General features: G+C 45.6%; 1 protein-coding gene across 1 annotated transcript in view; it reads right to left on the bottom strand.

Moving 5' to 3' along the window:
- The window catches only part of LOC141133221 (adhesion G protein-coupled receptor E3-like), a 348306-nt gene extending 321903 nt beyond the window's left edge, over positions 1–26403 (bottom strand). Inside the window, exons 1-2 of the mRNA XM_073622460.1 lie at positions 26008–26403; positions 23656–23715 (exon numbers count right to left, since the gene is read on the bottom strand). Coding sequence (XP_073478561.1) covers positions 23656–23715; positions 26008–26062 — 115 coding nt within the window. The 5' untranslated portion in view covers positions 26063–26403. The remainder of the gene's footprint in view (positions 1–23655; positions 23716–26007) is intronic.
- Between the last annotated feature and the right edge of the window lie 1240 nt (positions 26404–27643).

The following is a 27643-nucleotide window of genomic DNA, read 5'->3' as shown; positions in this document are numbered from 1 at the left end:
TAATTTGGGTGCGGGGTTCCCCTTAATATCCATACAAGACCCAAAGGGCCTGGTAATGGACTGAGGGGTACCCATGCCGTTTGTCTCACTGATTTTCATCCATATTGCCAGGACCCGACATTACATTAAAGCCGCAAGCAGTTTTAAATGATTTTTAAATGACTTTTTTTCCTTTAAAAATGACATTTTGTGCAGGGACTGTTCTAAGCATGGGAAACACTTTACAGGCATACTATAGACACACCCCAGGTACGATATTTAAAGGAATATTTCACTTTTTTTTTTACTTTAAGCATCATTAAAATCACTGCTCCCGAAAAAACGTCCGTTTTGAAAACTTTTTTTTGCATTGATACATGTCCCCTGGGGCAGGACCCGGGTCCCCAAACCCTTTTTAGGACAATACCATGCAAATTAGACTTTAAAATGAGCACTTTTGATTTTGAATGTTCGAGTCCCATAGACGTCAATGGGGTTCTAACGTTCGTGCAAATTTTCGGTCCGTTCGCAGGTTCTGGTGCGAACCGAACCGGGGGGTGTTCGGCTCATCCCTAGTGGACACAATGTGGATGGGATATTATATGTAGATTAATGGAGGCTTCCCCTCCCTCTTATTCCAAGACACAGGCTGGAGGGGTGTAACACAGCCTATGACTGGCAGAAATCCGTCCACACCAAAATAACTTACCGTATTTTCCGGCGTATAAGATGACATTTTACACTTAAAAAAACTGGCCAAAAAGCAGGGGTCGTCTTATACGCCGGATCAGCCCCTTGGATGCCTGCTGGGTGTTCGGTAATACCGCTGAGCCAATCCTGGTAAGCGATGTATTCAAATGAATACAGAGCCTGCTCAGATTGGAGTAACAACCTCTGCCAATCCGAGCAGGCTACATAGAGTAGCCTGCTCGGATTGGCTTTGAGTCAGAGAGGCGCGGGCTGATGATGTCACAGCCTCTGCCAATCCAAGCAGCCTTTGTATTCATTAATAGAATACATCGCTCGCCGTGATTGGCTCCAGCAAGCAGGAAGAAGGACATGGCGCCAGCTCCAGCTCCAGCTCCAGCAAGAAGTGAAGAAATTTGAAGCGTCGGAAGCCTCGGACGGGGGGTCGTCTTTATACGTTAAGTACAGGCAAAAACTATTAAAAAATTGTAAAACTAGGGGGTCGTCTTATACGCCCGGTCGCCTTATACACCGGGAAATACAGTAGTAAATATAAACCACGCTGGCTTAATTAATTCCATTTAACTCTGTCTAGAGATTTTATAGCACAATAAAATTATCAATGAAAGAATGGACTATCTAATGATACAATAAATAACAATTTATTTACCATCAAGTCACTTCAATCATATATATGTGTGATTTATCTTGCACTATAAAATCAATCTTTATGTCAATAACATATTGTTTAATCAATAATAAATATAACCCTATACAGTGTATCTGGAAAGTATTCACAGCGCTTCACTTTTTCCACATTTTGTTATGTTACAGCCTTATTCCAAAATGGATTAAATTTATTATTTTCTTTAAAATTCTACAAACAATACCCCATAATGGCAACGTGAAAGAAGTTTGTTTGAAATCTTTCCAAATTTATTAAAATAAAAAACAAAAAAAATCACATGTACATACAGTAAGTATTCACAGCCTTTGCTCAGTACTTTGTTGAAGCACCTTTGGCACCAATTACAGCCTCCAGTCTTTTTGACTGTGATGCTACAAGTTTGCCACACTTATTTTTGGGCAGTTTCTCCCATTCTACTTTGCAGGACCTCTCAGGTCCATCAGGTTGATGGGGAGCGTTGGTGCAAAGCCATTTTCAGATCTCTCCAGAGATGTTCAATCGGGGCTGGGGTCTGGCTGGGCCACTCAAGGACATTCACAGAATTGTCCCATAGCCACTCCTTTGTTATCTTGGCTGTGTGCTTAGGGCTATTGCCTGTTGGAAGATGAACCTTCACACCACTCTGAAGTCCAGAGCACTCTGGAGCAGGTTTTCATCAAGGATGTTTCTGTACATTGCTGCATTCATCTTTCCCTTGACCCTAACTAGGCTCTCAGTTCCTGCCACTGATAATCATACCCACAGCATGATGCTGCCACCTCCATGCTTCACTGTAGGGATGTTATTGGCCAGGTGATGAGTGGTGCCTAGTTTCCTCCAGACATGATGCTTGCCATTCAGACCAAAGAGATTAATCTTTGTTTCCTTTGTTTCATCAGAACAGAGAGTTTTGTTTCTCATGGTCTGAGAGTCCTTTAGGTGCCTTTTGGCAAACACCAGGTGAGCTGTCATGTACCTTTTACTGAGGAGTGGCTTCAGTTCGGCCACTCTACCATACAGACCTGATTGGTGGAGTGCTGTCGAGTTGGTTATTCTTCTGGTAGGTTCTCCTCTCTCCACAGAGAAACGCTAGAGCTCTGTCAGAGTGACCATCGAGTTCTTGGTCACCTCCCTGACTAAGGTCCTTCTCCCCAATCGCTCAGTTTGGCCAGGCGGACTGCTCTAGGAAGAGTCCTGGTGGTTCCAAACGTCTTCCATTTACGGATTATGGAGGCGACTGTGCTCATTGGGACCTTCAATGCTGCACAAATTTTTCAGTACTCTTTCCTAGATCTGTGCCTCGATATACAATCCTGTCTTGTATGTCTACAGACAATTCCTTGAACTTCATGGCTTGGTTTGTGCTCTGACGTGCACTGTTAACTGTGGGACCTTATATGGACAGGTGTGTGCCTTTCCAAATCATGTCCAATCAACTGAATTCACCACTGGTGGACACTAATCAAGTTGTAGTAACATCTCAAGGATGATCAGTGGAAGCAGGATGCACCTGAGCTCAATTTTGAATGTCATGGCAAAGGCTGTGAATACCCATGTATGTGATTTTTTTTTTTTGTTATTTGTATTCAATAAATTTACAAACATTTCAAACAAACTTATTTCACATTGTCATTATGGGATATTTTCTGTAGAATTTTGAGGAAAATAATTAATTTAATCAATTTTGGAATACGGCTGTAACATAACAAAATGTGGAAAAAGTGAAGCATTGTGAATACTTTCCGGATGCACTGTATATATTGGGGTTAAAGAACTTTGTAGAAATTGGATAATCTGTTTTTCATTAATTGAATATAAACGCCACCATATCAGAATGTAAGTAATTCTGACTTAACAAACAGACTAATCAGACCTTCCCCTCAAATTCTTCTTCAGCAGAATGCAAGGGTCAAGTCGATGCTACTGGCTACATTGAATCAGTTTAACCTAATTACTAGATTCCAGAGGTGGAGAATATACCTTTAAATAGAATATAATGCCGAAGATCTATTACACAAAATAATAAAATACACCTTCAATTAAATTCAAGAAAGAAAAAAAGAAAGAAAAAAAAATTCAATGTAGATGTGAAATTATATTTTACCAAGCCAAGATACTTGTGGTAGATTATGGAACCACACTCGGGGATTTGCAAGGCCACTTATATGATGACCGGTAGAGAATGGTCAGAGGACTTCCAAGAGATTGATTGATAGAGCCTTATGCCGCGTACACACGAGCGGACTTTCTAGCCTACTTGGTCCGGCACACTTTCCGACGGACTTTGTCCGCCAGGTGCGCCGGACTTTAAAACGGACGGACTTGCCCACACACGCCGGGACTTTCCGGCGGGCTAAGTCCGCCCGTCTTTCCGACGGACTTTCGCCGGAGTTCCGGCGGACTTTCAGAATGAACGGACTTGCCCACACACGGACAAGTCCGTTCATTTTGAACGTGACTCAGGTGCGACGGGACTAGAAAAGGATGTCAATCTTGCCGCTTTTATCGGCGAGATTGACACCTTACTAGCCCCGTCGCGGGGCATACCAGGCCCTTAGGTCTGGTATGGATTATAAAGGGGAACCCCGCTACGCCGAAAAAACGGCGTGGGGTCCCCCTAAAATCCATACCAGACCCCTCAACATGGGGGTGGGTGCTTTGGGGGAGGGGGGCGCCCTGCGGCCCCCCCCCCCAAAGCACCTTGTCCCCATGTTGATGAGGACAAGGGCCTCTTCCCGACAACCCTGGCCGTTGGTTGTCGGGGTCTGCGGGCGGGGGGCTTATCGGAATCTGGGAGCCCCCTTTAATAAGGGGGCCCCCAGATCCCGGCCCCCCACCCTATGTAAATGAGTATGGGGTACATGGTACCCCTACCCATTTACCTAGGAAAAAAGTGTAAGTAATAAAACACACTACACAGGTTTTTAAAATATTTTATTAAACAGCTCCGGGGGGGGGATCTTCCTCCGGCTTCGGGGGTCTTCTTCCGGCTTCGGGGGTCCCTCCGCTTCATCTTCTCCCGGCGTCCGGTTGGTTCTTCTCCGCTCTCTTCTCCCGGTGTTCCTGTTCTTCGGCCGGCTCCTCTGCTGTCTTCAAGTAGCTCTCTTGCCAGCAGAGGTCCGGACTTCTGGGCTTCTGGGCTTCTGGGCTTCTGGGCTTCTCTTCCCCAGATGTTGACACGACGCTCTCTCCTGCTGGACTGCTCTCCGAGGGCTGCGTTGTGACTTATATAGGTGGAGACCCCGCCCCCTTTTGATGTCACAGTCCCTGGGCATGCTGGGACTGTGACGTTTTAGGGGGCGTGGTCACTGGGTGATGTTGACCACGCCCCCTAAAACGTCACAGTCCCAGCATGCCCAGGGACTGTGACATCAAAAGGGGGCGGGGTCTCCGCCTATATAAGTCACAACGCAGCCCTCGGAGAGCAGTCCAGCCGGAGAGAGCGTCGTGTCAACATCTGGAGAAGAGAAGAGAAGAAGCCCAGAAGTCCGGACCTCTGCTGGCAAGAGAGCTACCTGAAGACAGCAGAGGAGCCGGCCGAAGAACTGGAACACCGGGAGAAGAACCAACCGGACGCCGGGAGAAGATGAAGCGGAGGGACCCCCGAAGCCGGAAGAAGACCCCCGAAGCCGGAGGAAGATCCCCCCCGGAGCTGTTTAATAAAATATTTTAAAAACCTGTGTAGTGTGTTTTATTACTTACACTTTTTTCCTAGGTAAATGGGTAGGGGTACCATGTACCCCATACTCATTTACATAGGGTGGGGGGCCGGGATCTGGGGGCCCCCTTATTAAAGGGGGCTCCCAGATTCCGATAAGCCCCCGCCCGCAGACCCCGACAACCAACGGCCAGGGTTGTCGGGAAGAGGCCCTTGTCCTCATCAACATGGGGACAAGGTGCTTTGGGGGGGGGGGCGCAGGGCGCCCCCCTCCCCCAAAGCACCCACCCCCATGTTGAGGGCATGCGGCCTGGTACGGTTCAGGAGGGGGGGGGGGCGCTCGCTCGTCCCCACCCCCTTTCCTGACCGGCCAGGCTGCGTGCTCGGATCGGGGTCTGGTATGGATTTTAGGGGGGACCCCACGCCGTTTTCTTCGGCGTAGGGGCTTCCCTTTATAATCCATACCAGACCGAAGGGCCTGGTATGCCCCGCGCTCGCCGCAATAGGAAAATGTGTTTTTCCTATTGCAGCGAGCGTGAGATGCAATACCCTGCCCTCGTGTTGTATCTGGTCCGTCGGACCAGCCTACACACGAGCGGGCTTTCCGTCGGACCAGCACACACACGAGCGGACTTTCCGCCCGAAACTGAGTCCGGCGGAAAGATTTAGAACTTTCTTCAAATCTAGGTCCGGCGGGCTTTTGGGAAAAAGTCCGCCGGAAAAGTCCGCCGGTGCCTACACACGGGCGGATTGTCCGGCACACTCTGGTCCGCCGGACCAAGTATGCCGGAAAGTCCGACCGTGTGTACGCGGCATTAGATTATGTTACATGATGTTTAAGAGAGTGTGTCTGATGTTAAGAGAGCGATCTTTAAAGAATGAGTGATCACGTCTCTGAACTTCCCTTTTTATTCCCAAAATTCCTTTATCTATTGACTAGTCTAGAAAGTTCAGTTCAGAAAATTGACCCACATCTGATTGGAAAGTACTGCTAGTGATTAACCTGATAATTGTTTAGGTGTTGACTGTAACTGTCCACCAGATGGCACTATAAGACTAGGAGTTGATATTTTAGGTCTTCTGGAAATAAAATTTGCTCTATTCAAATCAACCCTATCTGGGATGTCATATTTTTATCCCTAGGTTAAATCTAGATATATTATCCTCATCATATTGTGGATGAGTCCCCAGGGGAATATCACTTGTGATCATCATTTTTTATGTGTTTTTCTCTTTCAATCATGGGACATTTGCTAAAGACACATGTCTTATCTAGAGATAAATTTTGAGGTAATAATTAGACATGTGCAAAATGGAAAAATGTGTTTAATTTTAGATAGATTCCTTATGTTCTTATTTTTTTCATTATGGAATTTGTTTAGTTTGGTTTGCGGAAGTTTAGTTTTCGTAAAATTTTGTTTAATTTTTGTTAAAATTTGTTTCTTTTATTAATGTTCTCAAGAATTCCAACTTTTCAGAATGATTAGAATTCAGATCAGTCGAAAAATGATCGACCGATCCGAATTCTGTGTGAAGAAACAGCTGGTTGTTAAGTAGCAAGCTGGGAAGCTGGCCGCCTGTGTCTCTAACAACCATGAGTCATCATCTGTCAGCGGGCTTAACCACTGACAGATGAATGTAAACATAGAGAATGCCGGCATTTCCCAGTAATAGGAAAATGTTAAAAAAAACGGTTTTGGGTCTCGTATGGATTTTAAGGCCAAAATGTAAAGAAAACGCTGTAGGATCCCCCCTCATTCCATATCAGACCCTTATCTGAACATGCAGCCCGGCAGGTCAGGAAAGGGGAGGGGACGAACGAGCACCCCACCCCTCCTTAAACCATACCAGGCCACATGCCCTCAACGTGGGGGGTGGGTGCATGTTGATGGGGACAAGGACCTCTTCCCGACAACCCTGGGCTGTGGTTGTCGGGGTCTGCGGGTGGGGTGCTTATCAGAATCTACAAGCCCCTTTAACAAGGGGGCCCCTTGTGTGGCCAAGATGACGGACTGAGCAAACATGTATTCTGAGCTCTCCTGGAGTGTGATCCGCAAAATTCATCCAAACTGTTCCACTGCACCGACTGAAGGAATTCTGGGATAGCTGGATGTCTTCCAGGACTCCTGGCTACCAAACGAGGGGTAAGCAACTGAAGTTCCCCCCGAATATCCCAGAAGAGGAAGGCTCGATCCCTCACTCCACGGGTTCCCCTGCGCGCCATAGTAACATGGTGTTGCAGACAGACAGACCACGAGGTGGACCCTGCTTTGGCCCCTCCGGGACTGACGGAGCTCATGGCGGCTATCACCTCCTGCCAGTCTGCTGTTACTTCTTGTCAGACCATCTTGGCTTCCAAGATAGAAGAAGTCCAGCTGAATGTGGACATAATCAGGCAAGATCTGGACAAAATCCGTTCTAGGGTCTCGGAGACTGAGCGGAGGATTGGGGAGGCAGAGGACACGATAACTGATCATGATGCCTCCATCCGCACCCTCCAGACAAAGGTGAGAGCCCTGGAGTACCGTGCGGAGGACGCAGAGAACCGGAGCAGGAGGAACAACCTCAGGATTGTGGGTCTCCCGGAAGGGGTAGAGGGACGTTCCCCGGCCCTGTTTGCGGAGGAGTTATTGTGCTCCATGCTCCCAGCTGCTCAACTTTCCCCGTATTTCGTGGTGGAGAGGGCCCATCACGTGCCGCCCTCGCACCTTTATCCTCCGTTTATTACATTTCCGGGACAGGGATGTGTTACTCAGGGCCTCACGCGCTGCTGGCGATTTGCCCTACAAAAATGTCAAGCTTCTACTGTTCCCAGACTACACCATAGAGACACAGCGCCAGTGCCGTTCTTTCGATACAATCAAAGCTACCCTGCGAAGAAGAGGAATAAAATACAGCATTCTGTTCCCTGCTAAGCTACGAGTGGTAGACGGTAAGACGGCTGGATTTTTTTCCAATCCTAAAGATGCATCTGCCTGGCTGGAGACCCTCCCCTTGTAAGTTTGCCTTTCATATCCTGCATCTCTTGGCGTGTTGTTGGGATCGCTCACTCACTGGAAATAGACAAGCCTGCTTATCCCCCTTTGACTAATGCGCCTGAACTCCAATCCCTTCTCCTATCTTCCTCCCCAGATTCCTATGGTTTGCTGCTATGCTCAGGGACTCATGCTGGAGGGGTAGATTGGCTGATCCAGCAGCCCTTGCCTCACCACTGATATTGGAGGATACTTGTCCCCTGTCGCAGCTTTTCCTTTTATGCTCATTTCAGGTTGTCCTAGGGGGTTCTTTTTTCTTTTTTCCTATCTTTTCCCCCCTTGTTCTTTTTTTTTTTGTAACGAACAATGAAGAAGGTGCCCCTGCTTAGTCAGGTGATGAACAGAACGTTTTATCCTCTCTTACTTATCACTCCACCGTCTCTGGGATACGAACTTATACACAAACACCTAGATCCCCTGTTCAATGATGGTGTTGTGATGTCCCGTTCTGGCTACACGACCTCAACTTAAGTTACCAGTTTTTTGGGGTTCATGGTTTTTATGGGACTCAGGTGCTCCTCACTGTTCTGGGGGGCACGGGGTAGTGGGTGGGGATGTTCATTGGTGTTTGTGGTTGGTTATCTATGCTAACCCTTTTTTATTTTCAGGTTCTGGTTGGTCTATTATGGCATGTATTTTTTTGCACATACATAGGTATTATATGTAATGCTGTTTTGCACATTGGCGGGGTGCTTGTCCCCGGTGCAACCGGGTGTGGGTTCCTACCCCCCCCCCGGGGCACTGGGGATGGGCATCCTTATCAAGGGAGGGCCCTCCTGGTATTGTTGTTTGGTTGTCATGGCTGGATGTTTAGTGGTGTCGTGAAATGTACGGGGCTTAAACCCTGCTGTGAAATGCTCTCTAGTGTTTGACTATTAGCACAAGCTCCGCCCACAGGTGTGCATCCTGCAGGAGGCACATCTAGTGGGCTCCCGCATTCTTAGTTTGAAGAGGGCATGGGTTGGTACTCACTACCATGCAACATATTCCAATTACGCCAAGGGGGTCAGTGTGCTAGTTCACAAATCCCTACATTTCCAACTGCTGGATGTTCGTCTAGACCCAGGGGGTAGGTATGTTCTCCTACATTCTCTGATTGAGGAGATTCCAGTTGTTATTGTGGGAATCTACCTGCCTCCTCCGGCAGACGTAGGGGTGCTTCATATTCTGATGCAGCAAGTCACGCTATATAATGTAGAAAATGTCCTATTTATAGGCGATTTTAATATGACCCCAAATAGGGAACTGGACAAGATGCAGACTGTTGGTCACCAGCAACAGGACCTTTCCCACTGGGCATCCACTTTTTATATGATAGATGTTGTCCAAGTACTGGATTATGGAACCGGACATCCAAGAGGAGCTACCGGAGACATTATGTGGTTTTTGGATTAATAATGCAGACTCTGCTGGACCTCTGGTGCAATGGGATGCTTTTAAGGCCTGGCTTAGGGGTGAATACATGTGTAGCGCTGGTAGATTTATGATCTACCATCTGATAGGTAAATTTAGTGAATTGCTCGTTAGAGGAAGTTAGATTTGCCTCTGTTCCAGCTTGGCTGACGTTGTGTGTGATTCCGCATTGTGCCGGTGGGTGTCGTTGTCACCATCGGCAGGTGTTGGAAAAGCAACGTGTTGAAGCGAATGAGTGCTCCTCTGTCCCGGGGATAACTCGGTGGAGGTGGTCCTCTGAGTTGCATCCTGGGAGAGGGTATTTATGGGACAGACGCCATGTTTTAGGGTTCATTTTACAGCCACCTGCTGGCCCTGCTGGCTGACAGGTATGCATTAGAGCACCACCTCGTGGTCCTCCGTTCTGGAGGCCCACGTCGCTGCGGCGCGTGGGTGGGCCCAGAAGCCTGTCTGGGGCCTACCACAGCAGCTGAGGAATGGTCCTGAGCTGTCTATCCAGAGTGAAGAAGCTAGATAACCGAGGAGATCCCAGGGGAGGACCCATCATGGAAGGATCATGCAGAGTGCTGGTCTGGAGAGGGGCCTGGTGACTCGGTTGGAGGACATATCCTGAAGTAGTCTTATTACATAGTACTGCCGGGTTGGCTTAAAGGTCCAAGTGGGGGGGCGTGGCCTGGATGGCGAGGAGATAGGACACGTGTGACTGAAGCTCCGCTCGTGGTAGATCCTGAAATCGATATCCTGCATTCCTAAAACTGACTTTTTACCTCAGAAATCGTGAGAACTAATACAGTATATCCTCCGTACCATGTTTCCACCGAAGAGGAACAATGCAGCCTCCTTGTCTCTGGACAGATACCGGAGGACAGAGCGGGACCCTGAGGAGCAAGATGGCGCCTTGGCTGCAGCTCACGCGGCTTCCCATACAGAGCACGAGGCACCCGACACGGTGAAGGTTCTGGAGGCTATATCCCTATGCCAATCCACCCTAACGACTAAGATAGAGGAGGTAAAGGTGGACATTTCACTACTAAGGCACGATATTACCAAACTCCGAGAGTGGGTCACAGAGGTGGAAACTAGGCTCGGGCGGGCAGAGGACACGCTGTACCCCCTGCAAAACTCCCAAGAGGATTTACAATGCCAGGTACAACAATTGTCACAGAAACAAGACGATCTTGAAAACCGGACCCGCAGGTCCAATCTTCGGTTCATTGGGCTGCCAGAGGGCTCCGAGGGCTCAGATCCTGCCACCTTTCTTGAGAAACTTCTGATTGCAACATATGGCAGATATGCCTTCTCAGCGACATTTGTGGTGGAATGAGCACACCGCATGCCAGCTCGCCGTCCACCTGAGGGAGCACCGCCGTGCACATTTATAGCGAAGCTACTGAACTTTAGGGACAGGGATGCTGTCCTGAGACTGGCTAGAGTCAAGGGGAACATTCCCTTTCAATCGGGTTTTATATCAGCATTCCCAGACTTCTCTGCAGAGGTCATGAAACAACGTGCAAGATTCTCAAAGGTTAAACGTCGCCTAAGAGCTCATCACATAAAGTATGCAATGCTGTTCTCGGCTCGCCTCCGAATAACTGGAGAGGATCGTGTACATTTCTTTAAAGATCCGGCGCAGGCCTCGGCATGGGGGGATCAACGGGACGCGGAGAAGAATCGTCCCACCTAACGGTGATCCTTGCATGATATACTCCGTGAGTGGCATTTATTACCCCTGACTGCACCAGACCATTCGGCTGGCGTAGTAAACATTTATTAATATCTCAGCTTGGCATCCACAATGCATACATGCTCCTGTATTGATGTGGTAGCAGGGACATTGCCAGGTTCTTCGTTTCTGGAGCTGGATGCTCCGCAAAAAGTATCCTACTAAAAACTGAGTAGTACCCATTTGAACTTCCTTCCCAAAACTTACCCCATGGATTCCTATGTCTAGACTGAATAGGCTTAAAGGTCCAAGTACTGTGTCTGACATTCACCACAAACCAATACATCCTGTTTCAGAGGATCGTACGGGTTTATTCCAAGCAAGTCTGTGGCAGAGACTTTAGTTCGTGCTACGTACTGGCTGCTAGGCAAGGGAGAGAGGCCTATCCAGGCGAGCAAAGATCGTGTCCCACAAGGGGATCGCATCCAATTACAGTATTCAACTTTAAAGGATGTTCTAAAGAATCCTAAAGAAAGGTATTTGAGCTTCCCTGCAGCTTTCCTCCTGCCTCTTTCCTGCTACTTCCTTCGTTATTTGGTTCAATAAAGCATTGAAAATGTACTCAAGTGTTGGTGCTTGTATCGTCCAGAGGTAAACTCAATGGAACCCTAGACTTGGTGCCGGTGAAACAGAGGTATCGAAAGTGAAGGTAACAACCCGCTTAAACCAGCAGCTCCACCGAGAGTTAGTGCTACATGTGGGGGCATCGTCTGGGATTTGTTGACCATCAATTCTCACAACCCAGAGAGGTGTTTCACCGGGAGTTTACGGTGAGAGCTGGACTTTGTCAATTTTTCAGGAAGAGAAGAGGTTAAAAGTTGCAGGACTTTATTTCTGAATGCATAGGCGGCAGGCGGCAGGTGCCAGTGAAAGCCCGGGAGCTACGTGATCAGAAAAACAAGTGGGAGGAGCCTACCCTACTTGATACCGCGTGGGACACGTGTATGTGTTTGGCGCCAGAGCAGAAGAGAGGCCTAGTGATCGTGCTGAGAAGATCAGAGTGTGGCCATGTTTTTTTCAGCGATGCAGCCAATTATGGGACCAAGAATGTTCCCTGCGAGCACCGTGTTGAGTACTGTGCTGACCGGAACCCTGCTTACAGATACCGGTATTCGTCTGAAGCCGCAGGGGAGGTTTGTTCTCTATACCGTTGGAGATATCAAAGGGCTGGGCATGATTTGCCACAAATGTGAGGGACTGGCCGTACATCTCCGTCCATTTGGTAGCTGCCCGCAATGTGGAGAGTATTTGTTTGTGGTGGAGCAACCTACCATGTCGCCCCATGCTTTTCGAATGGATTGGGCAACAGGTATCGCCACAGTAGAAGTTGCTACTGCTACGGCGAGAGAACGGCAGGCCATCACTTTGCCTGTTGTTGCCGAGAATGTTCCGGCGAGAGACACTGCTGTTGCCATCTCATCAGCAGACATTGCTTTGAATTCTGCATCCACCACACCTGTCTCTGTTGTACCTGTCCAGAGGAAGGTGGGATATGTGAAGGCTTCCCGCGGCCGTGGCCGAGGCCTACCCCAGAGGCTACCCGAACCGGATCCAACAAAGTCCACGACAGGAACGGGTAAGCAGCTGATGGGGAATGTATCTGGGACTGTAAATAAGTATCTGCCAGCGGAAGAGCTGGGAGATTCGGAAATAGAATCCTTGTCGGATCTTTCCGGTGATGATGACCTATTTGAGACTATGTCACAAGAGATGTTATGGTCACAAGGCGAAGACATCGCCTCTGCTATGACTTTCCCTGAATGGACAGCCCTGAGTTCTGGGAAGACGTCACCCTGTGTGGAGCCACACAGCACTGTAAATGAGACATTATCAAAAGTTGTTAGTTCACTACAGACACCGGCTGGGTCTATGGTGAGCAAATCATTGGATTCCTGTGTGTCTCCCGGCATGGAAAAAAAACAGATCTTTACCCAAACATGCACGTTTGCAGAGAATGTTGAACAAGCGTGTAGCTACGGAATATGGTTTGGAGTTCCCTTATGTCCCTCAGGACATAATGCAAGTGATTGAAGTTAACCAGGAACTTTGGTACAGTGAAGCTGTTTAAGACTATTTGTCTGTGCCTAAGCCTTTCCGAAAGACTGGATGTTCTGTTAAAATGGATGAATGTTTTAGTGGATGTTTTATGCACTGGAACTTCCGTCGGCACATCTATGCTGACAAAGTGGTCATCTGCAGGCCCGGAAAAGATGACGTTGTATATTTCATTACCACAGTAGATAAACTGGGAAAGACACTGACCTTGCCAGATCCCCGGTTTTATTGGTGATTATGGACAAAAGAAATTTGGAGTTAGTTAGTTAGTTGGTGTTAGTATAAAGAGATCTTCGTGGTCAAGATCTGGATACTCATTTCAGTGTTTCAAATCCAAGGACTTCTTTTTGCTAGCCGGATTTCTTTCATTTGAGGAGAGAAAAACATTTTTATACAGGGATGGACTCCTAAAGATTATTTTGATATAGATTATGGGAAGAGAGTCTCATTTTTAAATGAGGCTTTTCTCATGAAGTTTACAGGATATATGTGTGTTTAATATGTTTTCCTTTTCAGGAACCATTTGATCTCCCATCAAGCTTTTAGGCTTTTCAGCTAGATAGATAGTAAGGTTATGTACAGTCATAGGATGGTTTTGTTTACGGACGTGAACATATTGTTTTATAGATGTTAATCTTATAATGTCTTTCCACTGTCTTTCCTTCTTCTTTATCTAATCCAAGTTTTAGGCTCAAATACCTACTCCCAGGCTTGGGAGTTATTATCATTATTTTTGGACAGACGTTGGGGACAACGTCTATTGTAGTGGGGGGAGTATGTAGCGCTGGTAGATTTATGATCTACCATCAAATTTAGTGAATTTCTCATTAGAGGAAGTTAGATTTGCCTCTGTTCCAGCTTGGCTGATGTTGCGTGTGATTCCGCATTGTGCTGGTGGGTGTCGTTGTCACCATCGGCAGGTGTTGGAAAAGCAACGTGTTGAAGCGAATGAGTGCTCCTCTGTCCCGGGAATGAGTCGGTGGAGGTGGTCCTCCAAGTTGCATCCTGGGAGAGGGTATTTATGGGACAGACGCCATGTTTTAGGGTTCGTTTTACAGCCACCTGCTGGCCCTCCTGGCTGACAGGTATGCGTTAGAGTACCACCTTGTGGTCCTCCGTTCCGGAGGCCAGAAGCCTGTCTGGGGCCTACCACAGCAGCTAAGGAATGGTCCTGAGCTGTCTATCCAGAGTGAAGAAGCTGGACAACCGAGGAGATCCCAGGGGAGGACGCGTCATGGAAGGATCATGCAGAGTGCTGGTCTGGAGAGGGGCCTGGTGACTCGGTTTGAGGACGTATCCTGAAGTAGTCTTATTACATAGTACTGCCGGGTTGGCTTAAAGGTCCAAGTACTGTGTCTGACATTCACCGCAAACCAATACATCCTGTGGCAGAGGATCGTACGGGTTTATTCCAAGCAAGTCTGTGGCAGAGGCTTTTGTTCGTGCTACGTACTGGCTGCTAGGCAAGTAAGAGAGGCCTATCCAGGGGAGCAAAGATCATGTCCCACAAGGGGATCGCATCCAATTACAGTATTCAACTTTAAAGGACGTTCTAAAGAATACTAAAGAAAGGTATTTGAGCTTCCCTGCAGCTTTCCTCCTGCCTCTTTCCTGCTACTTCCTTCGTTATTTGGTTCAATAAAGCATTGAAAAGGTACTCAAGTGTTGGTACTTGTATCGTCCAGAGGTAAACTCAACGGAACCCTAGACCCGGTGCCGGTGAAAGAGAGGTATCGCGAGTGAAGGTAACAGCCCGCTTAAACCAGCAGCTCCACCGAGAGTTAGTGCTACACATGACTCGCATATCTGCGAAAAAGAGACGATCTGCGCAGCCTCTGAGGCTACTAGAGGACCAGGCTAGGCTGAAGAAGGCAGGAATATGTGCGATCTCCTGACCAGGCCCATTATGTGCCCTGGTAGGATGTCCTGCGGGAGTTGTCTCTTTGTAAGATCGAGCTCACTAAGAAGTCTATGCTAGATAGCGCCCAAAGGGTGTTCGAATTTGGAGACAAGAACAGTAGATTGTTGGCCTGACTTGCCAGGGGACAACATACTGTTACTCGCATTGGTAGGCTGAAAGACCTGGACGGCAGTCTATTGACAGCTCCAGTGGCTATTAGTGCAAGATTTCTTTTACAAGACTCTCTATTCCTCTAGAGCTGATTTCAACCATTCACAGTTGATTCAGTATCTAAACCAGGTCACCCTCCCCTCCTTAGAGCCCGAAAAATATGCTGAACTGGAGAAGGATATTTCCTTAGTAGAGGTTCAGGAGGCCCTGGGAACCATGCAGCAGGGGAAGGCCCCGGGACCAGATGGAATACCCATTGAATTTTATTCTGTGTACCAAGAACCTCGCACCTAGATTTACTTCGTTACTACAGCAATTTCTTACTTTAGATGCTCTCCCTGAATCATTCTCTGATGCAGTTGTAGTGTTGGTGCCCAAACCCGGTAAGGACCCGGAAGAGTGTGCCTCTTACCGACCTATTTCCCTCATTAACGCAGATGCCAAACTACTGGCAAAAATTTGGGCTAGGAGACTTGGGAAGGTGATAGAGGACCTTGTACATGTAGACCAAACTAACTGGGTTTATGCCGGGGAAGGGCACAGATATCAACATACGCCGTCTGTTCCTGAACCTGGCTGCCACCCATGATAATGAGGGAACAAGAGTCATAGCCTCTCTAGACGCGGAGAAGGCTTTTGACTCCGTTGAATGGGACTATTTATGGGAGGTACTGAGGAAATTTGGGGTGGGTCCTAAGTTCCTTCACTGGCTAGGTTTGTTGTATAGGGCCCCCACGGCAAGGATTAGGGTAAATGACTCCCTTTCAGATGTGTTTCTCCTCTGGAGGGGGACCAGGCAGGGATGCCCACTGTCCCCCAGTTTGTTTGCCTTGGCCTTAGAACCCCTGGCGACACTGGTTCGTGAATCTAGCCATATTGTGGGACTGCGGGCTGGCCCTCTGGAGGAGAAGATATTCCTATATGCCGACGACACCCTACTCTATTTACATGATGCAGATTCTTCGCTGCAGACGGCCCTGGAAATTTTTGATGAGTTTGGGCGTTTCTCAGGGGTTCGTATCAATTGGTCTAAATCTATACTCTTTCCCCTAGATGCAAAGGTCAGGGATCTAGCAACCCAACCTGTATTGAAGTGGGCGGAGGAATTCACATACCTTAATCTACAGCACGCCTTAAAGACCACTGCTCCAGGTGGGCCAATCTTCCCCTTAATTTGCTAGGGCGTATAAATGTATTGAAAATGATTTATCTACCTAAATTTAATTATATTTTTCGGAACTGCCCTACATGGATACCCCAGGCATTTTTCAAAGAAATAGACGGCTGCACTGGATCCTTTTTATGGCGGGGATCCTCCCCTCGGATAGCCAGATCAACTCTTCAGCTCCCTGTCAGTTGTGGGGGCTTGGCCTTACCTAACCTGCTGGTGTATTATTGGGCGGCCGTGCTAGTCACGGTTAGGTGGTGGTTTGAAAAGTCTAGGGCCAATGCAGTGGTCTGTTTGGAAGCGGCTATGGTGGGTTCCCTTAAGGAGCTCGGTAATCTGGTATATCGTGGAGCCTCCTCCAGTCCTGCCCTCTTGGGTCCCACTAAGACCACTTTACGCGTATGGGGGGTGGCTAGGAGACAATATTTGTCTCCCAATAGGTGGTCCCCCTATTGTCCGTTATGGGGTAACCCTACCCTCCCACATTTCAGGACTATCCCTGACCCACAATTATGGGCCCGGTATGGAATTAAAATTCTGAAGGATGTCGTCTCCTCCGGGGCCATGGTTTCCTTTCAAGACCTAGTAGGGAGGTGTGGCCTTCCTGCAGGAATGCTGTTTCGCTACTATTAGTTGTAGCATGCGTTCCGTGCTCAGTTCCCGACACCACCTGACCTTGAGACGGATGTGGTCGATGAATTATTGGTGCAGAAATCCCTGACTAAGCCCCTTTCGGTATTATATTTGATGTTACTTAGAACAGACTAAAAAAAATGGATGTATTGTGGGACAAATGGAGGGCTGATATCCCATCCCTAGATAGAGAGACTTGGGAGGAGTGTTTTGAAAATAGCTCCCAGCTGGTGATATCCTCCAGGGACAAATTAATACAAACCAAATTCCTGCATAGGATTTACTTCATGCCTCAGAGACTGCACAGAATTTACCCGCAGAGTTCCCCGAACTGTCCGAGATGTCAATCTCCAGATAGCACCTATATACACATGTTCTGGTTATGTCCTAGACTCTCCCGCTATTGGGCTGATATTTTTGAATTTATTAACATACGTCTCCAGTTGGAGTTGCCCCTAACGGCAGAGTTGGCCCTACTGGGTATACAAGAGGATGACCAAAGGCCTCGTTATACTAAACTTCTGCTTTCATTGCTGCTCTTTTATGCCAAAAAAGAGATCCTCCTTAAGTGGACTTCCCCCTTGCCACCTACGATGAGTGTGACAGACCTAGCCGGGAGAGAGACTTTTGGAGAGGACTGAATGTTAGCCTCTTGCCGATCGATCGTGGGCCCTGGCATTTGGGGGAACGGTGCTCTTTGTGAGCTGTATGCCTAGGGACCCTTGAGGTGGTATTACTGTGGATTCGGGTCCTGGTCCCCCAGGACACACAGACTCTGGGGACCCTGGATTTGCCATATTAGAAATACTGGCTGATTCATAATGCTGGGACAAATACTGTTAGGAGATGCTGATGTCAATTCCAGCCACCTGTCTGTCTGTTGCTTGCTAGAATGTGTATTGTAAATAAGTCTAGTATGGGATCTAAGAGTCATTAGATCCTGTCACGGACCTGGCCGGAGCAGAGGCTGTTTGTGGGGCGTTCCGTGACAGATCCCCATTGTTGTTTGTGTTAATTAACTCTGCTATTGTGTGAACAAGAGTTCCTTGTTGATTTGTGATATGTTGATTGGGTTTTCTGAGCTACAAGAGGGCCAGTCTGGCCTAAAGGTCATGTCTGAGTCATTTAGGCTGTCTAAAGGGATTAGTTAATTAGCCCATGTTAATTAGGTTTCTGGTCACAGGTGTATGTTCAGAGTAATATGAACAGGAGGTATACACCTTCTCTTTTACTGTATAAAAGAGCCTGTATTCCTTTCAATAAAAGAGATTCCTGGTTGAACTTACATACAGCCTGCCTGGTGTTTGTTCTGAGCTACACAACTGGATTAGAACGGCACATAGCTGTAGTTCTAATCCCGGAGCATCGGATGACTGAACAATCAGACGTGCGATCTGCATCTGATTCTATAGCAGCAGAGGAGTGTCGGGAGAGTGGAACCGAGCGAGCAGGGGCTCGTTACAATGAGGTCATGGGAAAACTCAGTTAATGCTATTCTGCCAATGTATAAACTAACGTATATGAATAGAGGCTGTCCTCAGAAATTTGAGAGGGTCTGGCAGCCATGGACCGACCCCCTGTGATTTGTAATGTCCTTCTTGGTGTCTTTGCCTTATCTGTCTATGATGTACTGTATATGACTGCGCTCTGTGCTTCGGCATCTGCTCCTCCCCCCCCCCCCTTCTGATACTAGATGATGGATAACTCCTTATGTTCCTGCCCTGAGTAATGTTTACCTACAATGTCCTATGGTTATACTGCATACTGCGTATTGCATATATACTGTTCTTCCATTGATGTGACCACTGCAATAATTTCATGTCTTATAATGTACTGTGATCCATTTTTTCAAATAAAGACCAACCTTGTTGTTAAAAAAAAAAAAACAAGGGGGCCCCCCAGATCCTAGCCACCCCCTATGTGAATGGGTATCGGGTACATCATACCCTTACCCGTTCACCAAAAAAGTGTTGAATAGTAAAATCTACAAGAAACAGTTTTGGACAAGGCCTTTATTAACCTCTTCACGCCCATGCTATGGCCAAAAGACGGCAACAGCTTTGGCCTAAATTGCTGGGAGGGCATCCATGTACATGCATGAGCTGCCTGCACGGCCCCCGCACGGCGTGCGCGGCACGGTCTGTGATCAGCGAGTCTATGAGACTCAGCTGATCATAGATCGGAGTAAAGGGAGTAAGGGGCCGATCCTGACCCTTTACCACGTGATCAGCTGTCAGCCAATGACAGCTGATCACGTGATGTAAACAGTATACACTACAACGTTTGTGGCAATACCTCACATGTGTGTCGTTTACATATACAGGCGCAAGCGTTTGCTTCTGCGTGTAAGCAAGAGGGGACAGGGGGCTTTCATTTTTTAATTTTTTTATTATTATTTATTTTATTTTTTTTACACTGTCTCTTTAATATTTTTTTTTATTACTTTTACAAGAAATGTAAACATCCCTTGCAATAGAAGTAAGGCATGACAGGTCCTCTTTATGGAGACGTCTGGGATCAATAAGACCCCAGATATCTCCTCTTCCCTGGAAAAAATGAGATTAAAAAATTGATATCTGCATTCCAGGGGGGAAAAATTGACATCATGACATTGCTTCTGACCTCCCAGGATCATAGAGCTGGCCAGGGACCATGCAGTCCCTGGTCACCTCTATGGTAATATCGGGTAATATCGGGTCTCTTGGTCCCCTATCACACGGGAGAGCCCGAAGAGGTGCAATTGGGCAGCCGGGACTGGGACGGACAGGAATTGTCGACTGAAAACAAAGATGCCTGGATGTAGCCTGTAGCTGCAGGCATCATCCAGTTATCACCACTTCAACCTAAGGACGTCATATGACGGCTATCCGGTGGGAAGTGGTTAAAGTGGTTGTAAAGGCTACACATTTTTACCTTAATGCGTTTCCTGCCTTAAGGTAAAAAATGTCCCAGCATTTGTATCCTCCTCTCCTAAATACTTACCTGAGTTCTCACTCGATCCAGCGCTGTGCCCATCTGTAGCAGCTCTTTGGCTCCTGCTGCTATTAATCAAATTCTGTGAAGAGGTGGCGGGGCCGATCCATGCTGTGTGTGTGTCTATAGATGTGTGCTGTGTGGCTCGGGAGTGAGCCCGACATGTATGCCATCTAAGGAAGAGGCTTCCTATAGTGCCACACTGAGAAATGGAGGAGCCAAGATTGTCGGCGGGAGGCCTCAGAAGACGAGGTTCGGGATCACTCTGTGCAATACCATAATAAGAAGAACCCTGTTTGTTATTTTAGTGAAAAAAATACTTTACAATCACTTTAAGGTGTGCTGCCAGGCCATTCAAAGTGAACAGGCTGCTTTTACATAGAGTTATTTTCAGGTGCTGGCCATTAGATTAAAATAAGGTGAAAGTTCTGGCTGTTAGAATACATTTAATTTTTTTATTTTATTTATTTTAACTAACTGTACTAATTTACCTAACAGATTATGTAAGATTATATTGTATGAATGTACAGGGGCCCTGGAATTTTCATTTGTTTCAGGCATAAAAAAATGGCTTTTTACAAGGAATTAAAATTATGAATGCTATCATTCTACTGTAATATTTCCTGATTAGGGCAGAGTATTTTTGTATAACTGTATTAGTATGTGAAATAATATTTAATTTGAATGATTTATTTAGGAATACCTGAATGACCACATACATTACAACACATTTGCACACATACTGTATATTGGCACACACAAAGAACCTATTCTTCTGCGATTATTTTACCTTTTTTATTTGTATTATTGTACAGTATTTATTCTGTGATCAATTTCTATTAAACATGCTTTGTTTTATTTTAACCAGTAATAAAAGAAGAAGCTACATTATTGCCAAGTTGTCAGGGCTGGGCTCAGCCCTTCCTTCTCTGAGCTGGCCGCTCAGCTGTTAGTTAATTGCCAGCTCTTATCTCTCCACAGTTACTCAGCTGTAGATAATATCCTGCTCGTCAGTCCTGCCTACTTAAGCCGTTCAGCCTAGTCGATCTCTGCCTTCTTCTTGGTCAACATCCAGAAACTATCTCCTGCGATCCTGTTCAAGACTTGCTTTGCTGACATCCCTTCTAGCTCCAGGTCCTGCTTGCTGTTCCACTACATTGATCCCTGACTTCTGGCTTGGCTAACTATCCGTTCCGGTTACTGAACTTTGGCTATGTTTTGATTACCTTTGCTCTTTTTACTTTTATTATTAAACAAGTGTGATTTAACTGTATTTCTGTCTCGGCCTGATTTCATGGTTTCTGTCCTTGATGATTAAGTCCCTCCCAAGGTGAAATGCGTTGTAGGAGGAAAATCATGGTCTACTGGGTGGCATTGCATGTAGTACACTGTCCACTGTGGAATAAAGTTTATTGAATGAAAGAAAGAAAAAAAGGTTTGGCTGTGATGCAGATAATTCTTTTATTGCCAGCTTTTATCTTGGGGATTGGGATGGACCCCTTGTGGTTACAGTACCCAAAGCCAGTGGTGGAGCTATAAATCTGCCTTGAGTGGTACCATTTGTTACTACATTTTCTATTTTATGTAAGTACAGAAGTACATTTTATTTTTGAGTGCTTCTCATCTCATTCTTAAAGACATTTCTTCAAAATTTAAGAAATGCCAATAATACAGTTTTTATGCTGGCCTCTGGAGTTCTAATCCCTTATTTTAAAGTGGAGCTTCACTAAGTGTAAAAGCATAAGGGGAAAACCATGACAGCTAAGAAATTAGCAATGTTTTGAGAAAGCAATGATAGCTTTTTTGTTTCCCTTATAACAGTTTAACTTCTGAGTAGATCTCTTTATCAACATATACCTGGAAATATGATAATATGAGTGGTATAAACCCTCCACAGAAACAATCAACCCAGAAATGAACACCGATCTCCCACTCTTATGCCCCGTACACACGGTCGGACTTTGTTCGGACATTCCGACAACAAAATCCTAGGATTTTTTCCGACAGATGTTGGCTCAAACTTGTCTTGCATACACACGGTCACACAAAGTTGTCGGAAAATCCGATCGTTCTGATCGCGGTGACATAAAACACGTACGTCGGGACTATAAACGGGACAGTGGCCAATAGCTTTCATCTCTTTATTTATTCTGAGCATGCGTGGCACTTTGTCCGTCGGATTTGTGTACACACGATCGGAATTTCCGACAACGGATTTTGTTGTCGGAAAATTTTATAGCCTGCTCTCAAACTTTGTGTGTCGGAAAATCCGATGGAAAATGTCCAATGGAGCCCACACTCGGTCGGAATTTCCGACAACACGCTCCGATCGGACATTTTCCATCGGAAAATCCGACCGTGTGTACGGGGCATAACTCTTCTCTGCTTCTTTTACATCTACTTATTAGAACTTAAAGGTTAAAGCGGAGTTCCACCCAATTTTGAGAGGTGGTCTTAAACGAAAGACCACCTCTCCACCCATCGTTTTTTTTACTTTCTAACTTACCTTTTTTGGAAGTACTAAGAATACTTCCGATCCAGCCGGGCCACGGTCGAGGACGTCACCTCCTCTTCTGCGGCGAGCCCCCCCGTTGTCTTCTGGGACATGTGTGTGTCCCAGAAGACAAGCTGGCCATTCACAAAGCGTCACGCGACTCGCGCATGCGCAGTCGGATACTGGCAGTGAAGCCACGAGGCTCCACTGCCGGTTTCCCTTAGTTGGAATGGCGGCACCTGCACCCGATCCGATGGATGGATCGGCCTCCGGGGACCGACATCGTGGGCTCCCTGGACAGGTAAGTGTCCTTATTAAAAGTCAGCAGCTACAGTGTTTGCAGCTTCTGACTTAAAAAAAAAGATTTTGGCTGGAACACCGCTTTAAGAAGAAACACTTCAAGTACTGTCATATTCTATAATGGGCCAGCTCTCTCCCTCGCTCAGATGCTTTGTCATTATCATTTTAGAATGGCCTTTAGTAAAGGTTCACACTGAGGCTGACAGCAGTTGTATTCACTCACTTTTGCTTCCCTGAGAGTCATACAAAAGACAGGAGGTAATAAGAGATAGAGTGGCAGTACAAGTACTGTATGAATTATATTTGCTAAATAGAAAAAAAAAAGCTTCATATTAAAGGAAGAAAACTGGTGACATTGTCTCTGTAAGTATTAGCGATGAGAGAATCAATTTGCAAATCGGGCAAATTGTCCGGTTGTATTTTATGTGATTGGCCTCTATACATGCATACAGATTTGTCCAGTATAACTTATGAATTATGATTATGTAGATTCCTGATCCTGAATTTCAAGACCCTCTCATGTAAGAATGGGATTGGCAGGTACCTTCAGGGTATGGAGGTGTGAGAATAAAGTGTAGACATCAAAATGCTGGCTGCAAACCCCTCTGTGTAGTATCTGTTACCTGAAAGATGTTCCCTAAGACTGGGATGTGTTGTGTCATTCCTAAATAAGTAAATCATTGGAAAAGCAGGATCTGACTGAACAGTTTTTAATAGGGAGTGGGCATCTGGATTCCCATTGCAGAGCCTTGGGCCTTGAGTGTATGTATGGAGACAATGTTTTGTCCATATCACTTACTTATTACGATTTTACGACATGAAAAGCTCCTCACAGCTTCAACTGTAGCAGTGTATGAAACTGTAATAAAAAAAATGCCAATTTGATCATATTTTAAAAGAGACTTAAACAATAACCACACAATATGGCATAGCACCTCACATAGCATGGGAAATCACAGAATTAAAAATTGCACTTATGATAGGACTTTATATATCAGTAGATGTACTTTAGAATAATTTGAACATCAATTTAATTTATAAATAGAAGATTGCTTGGTGTCAGCCTTGTTTTCTTGTGCGAAACTACTCAAACTTTGCCCCTATACTATTCTTCACAACATAAAAGCTAATCGTTCTTAGTCTTATTTTCAGAACTGGGAGATTTAATTAGCTGCTTGCAACTTCTTGGAATCCCTAGCACAATTTTCAGCTGGTCAGCATAAAGAACATAGCTAAACTGTTCTAACTACTCATGGTTAGCATCAGAGGTACTGTACATTTTCTAATACTACCTGCCTGAAAACTATCTACAGTATGTTCCCAACTATGGGACTTATATTTAAAGCAATGCACAATTGAGAACCAGTTATCATGGGGCAGCCTCTCCTGCTTTGAGCCCAACTCCAGGAATTAGACAAAATCTACTCCTGCAGTGGGCCTCCCTATATTGTAAAGGTCAAATGCTTGTTAGTTCTAGGAGTTAGAGGAACAGGCAGTATTATTTATCCTGACTCCCTGCTCCAGCAGGCTTTGCTGCTCTCTTCTTTTCCCAAAATCTCAGGGCTGGTGTTATCATGTACAATGCAGAGCTATTAACCCTACATTGTATGTGGAGAAGGCAGATGTGCAACTGCGGCTTGGAGCCCCTTAGAGGAGAGGCTTTGCACACAGCTGGAGGGACCCTGCTGGAGTAATACCTAATTATTTCATGCACCCCTAATTATTTCATGCACCCCTAGACTTAATGAGCATTTAAGCCTCGTAGTGCAGGAAAGGGGGCACTGCCAGGGTATTTCATTTAGTTTTACCCAGAGTTACCCTTTAATTCTATAGCAACCCATTAGAAGCCCTTGTCTTGAGCAATGTTGGGATTCTGGTGTGCTGTTTTATCTTTAAAAAGGAGGGGGCTGCTTTCAGGTGAGCCTGCTGCCAATTTTGTCATATACTGTACTTTACCCTGAAAATGAATGGAGTCTGCATTGTCCAACAAAGCACATTTAATTAATCTTCATTAACTATATAATGATTTTACCTGACAGTAAATACCACATTTGTTAATTTATCAATGCCATCAATACCAATTCAAAATCTCAGATTGCTAAAAGAAGTAAATTAAAAAGCTATATAATCACAATAGCAAAGATTTTTGATTTCTGATTACATGCAATCAAATTATTAATATATTCCAAAATTAGAGGTAAATTAATTATGCATTTTTTCCATCATTGTTCCCCTCTTATATTAGCAACAGTATGTCTTTACCGTGTATGGTTTGGTCAGAGCAGTATTGCAAGAAAGATTAATAGTTACACCACTTTTTCCCTGATAGTCTCACAAGTCTCTGAAAAAAATTTAATTGATGTCCAAAATAACAGACTCCAATCTATTAATATTTACTTTCAAACTATCATTTAATTCCTGGTATTGTGGAATTATACTATAATTAGATGTAGCACCCTGATGTTTAGGCAGGGTGGCTATCAAATTTAGTAGCCAGGCAATAGTTACCTTGGCCAATTGTTAGGAGATCAATTGATTTCCCCCTAATTCTGGAATTGCTGCACTTCTCTCTTCTGTCACTAGCTGCTATTGTAGCTGGTGACATTACACACATCGTGTTGCAAATAGTCAAATACAATTGCCGTTAGTAACTGCTACAAGATTGTTGCCATAGGAGACAGCAGTCCTATCTATACAGAATTGGTATCCGGCTGGAGGCCTTCACCTGTATAGCTGTCTACCTATAGAAGTCTCGGAGTCTGCCAATTACCATTGAATCTATTTAAGGGTGTCCTGGCCCTAACCCTCTCTGGCCCAGTTCTGTTCAAGAGACAATAAATCTCTTTGCATTCAAAAAGTGTCTGACGCCCATAATTTCATCTTGCATTACACCCACCATGCCTTGTAACCCACTCTACACAGAAGGATGTCAGCTGTCCCTAACTCTGGAGGTCACCATTAGGCCTCAAGGGACTCGGGACTTTGCTACATATAATAGAATCTGGTACAGAGTATAGTTATGTCCTAACTTTAACACATTAAAATAGGGCAAAACAATGTGACCAGCGAAACTCTTCAGAGAGGCGTAAATCATGACCTGGCCTCTAACAGATCCCAGAGTAGTCAGCGGTACAATCACACAGAGTATTACCTGATATCACAAGGATCATCATTATGGAAATTCCAGGTTTCACCCAATATTCCATTGCTTGTTACTGTGTCCAGGTTTAAAATAGTAATTATTTTGCCAGAATCTGTTCTTAGAGTTAGTCCTGTAAATTAAGCCTGTACTATGAAAGCTATAGGCTTCATCATTCCATTCTACATTTTCTATGATCCCTTTGTAGTTCTTTATTGCTTACACATGAGTCCCTGTGCCTACAAAGTCCATGCAGTTCAGTATTTCTCCAATGTCTCTGTAGTCCCCAAGGTTATTCTTCTATCACAGGAATTTAAAGGATTAGTCCCTCTGTGTACCGTGGGTCTGAACAAGTTGCTGTCATAACTGTCTGACCTCAAACTTCTGCTTCTCTTAGAGATAGGACTCATAATGACAGTTTTTGTAAGTGTAGGGGAAGTAACTGCAAGTGTGAGATCATAATATGATAGAAGAAAAAGGGGAAAGTAGATATGAGTGCAGATCATATAAGAAAATAACATAAGGAAGACAGATATTTTAACAGAATTTTAACAGTATTTTAACAGAAAATACTGAAGCTTATGTGAACAGATAGCACTTTTAACAGAAAAAAATAAACAATTTCCAAGGAAACATATTAAGGGCCTGTATCTACTGGATCAGAACTTGCTTCTCTCCCCAACAAGCCTATGGAAATGCAAAAGCAGAATTATGAATATCAAAATCACACTGCATTTGTCCATCAACACAAGTCCAAAGTCCATCAAAACAGGCCATAAGGAACTGTGTAAAATATACTGTATTTACATTTTGCAAGTGCTGTGCCTTGATTGCACCAATCATAGTAAACTAGTCAACAACCAGGAAAATAAATGTGACGTTTATTGGAGTATACATAATGTACACTTTACAACACAAATCCCCCCTCCCAATTCTCCCTCCCAACACAAACCCACTTCCCCTCCCAGCATAAACCCTACCACCACCCCCAAATCCCCCCACCACAAGTCTTCCCTCCCTCCAATCACCTCTCCCAGAACAAATTCATACGCCCCCCAGCACAAAAAGTTCTCCTAGCACAAATCACCTCTCCAAAACACACATTCTCCATCTTAAATCCCCCTCCCAGCACACCTAAAACCACCCCTTCTAGCACAAATCCTTCACCCCAAATCCCCCCTTCTAGCCCAATGCCCCCCCAAATTCCCCCTCCCAGCATGAATCAACATCATCTTCCAGCACAAATCTCTTTGACCCCCCCCATCGCCCCTCCCTGCACAAATCTTCCCTTCAAATCCCCTCCTGCTAGCACAACTAACCCCCAAATTCCCACTTGCAGCACAAATCCTCTTCCCCTCCCAGCACAAATCCTCTCTGTACCCTTCCTAATCACCCATTCTAGCACAAAACCCTTTCCCCATTTCTAGCACTAATCCACCATTAATCCTCCCTTCTAGCTCAAATCTCCCCTCCCAGCACAAATCCTCACTCCTCTTTTAAGTCAAATTCTTCCCCCTCCCAAATCTCACCCAAGAAATTCTCTTATAAACCCCCAAATCACGCCTCCTAGCATAAATCCTCCACCCTCAGCACAAATCTTCCATACCTGCCCCTTCCCTCCAGGTCAATGCAATTCTCCCTTCCTGAA

This window comes from Aquarana catesbeiana, linkage group LG03 (assembly GCF_042186555.1).
Source record: "Aquarana catesbeiana isolate 2022-GZ linkage group LG03, ASM4218655v1, whole genome shotgun sequence".
Classification (NCBI taxonomy): Eukaryota; Metazoa; Chordata; class Amphibia; order Anura; family Ranidae; genus Aquarana; species Aquarana catesbeiana.
Note: the sequence above shows the minus strand (reverse complement) of the source record. Positions and strands in the feature narration are given on the sequence as shown.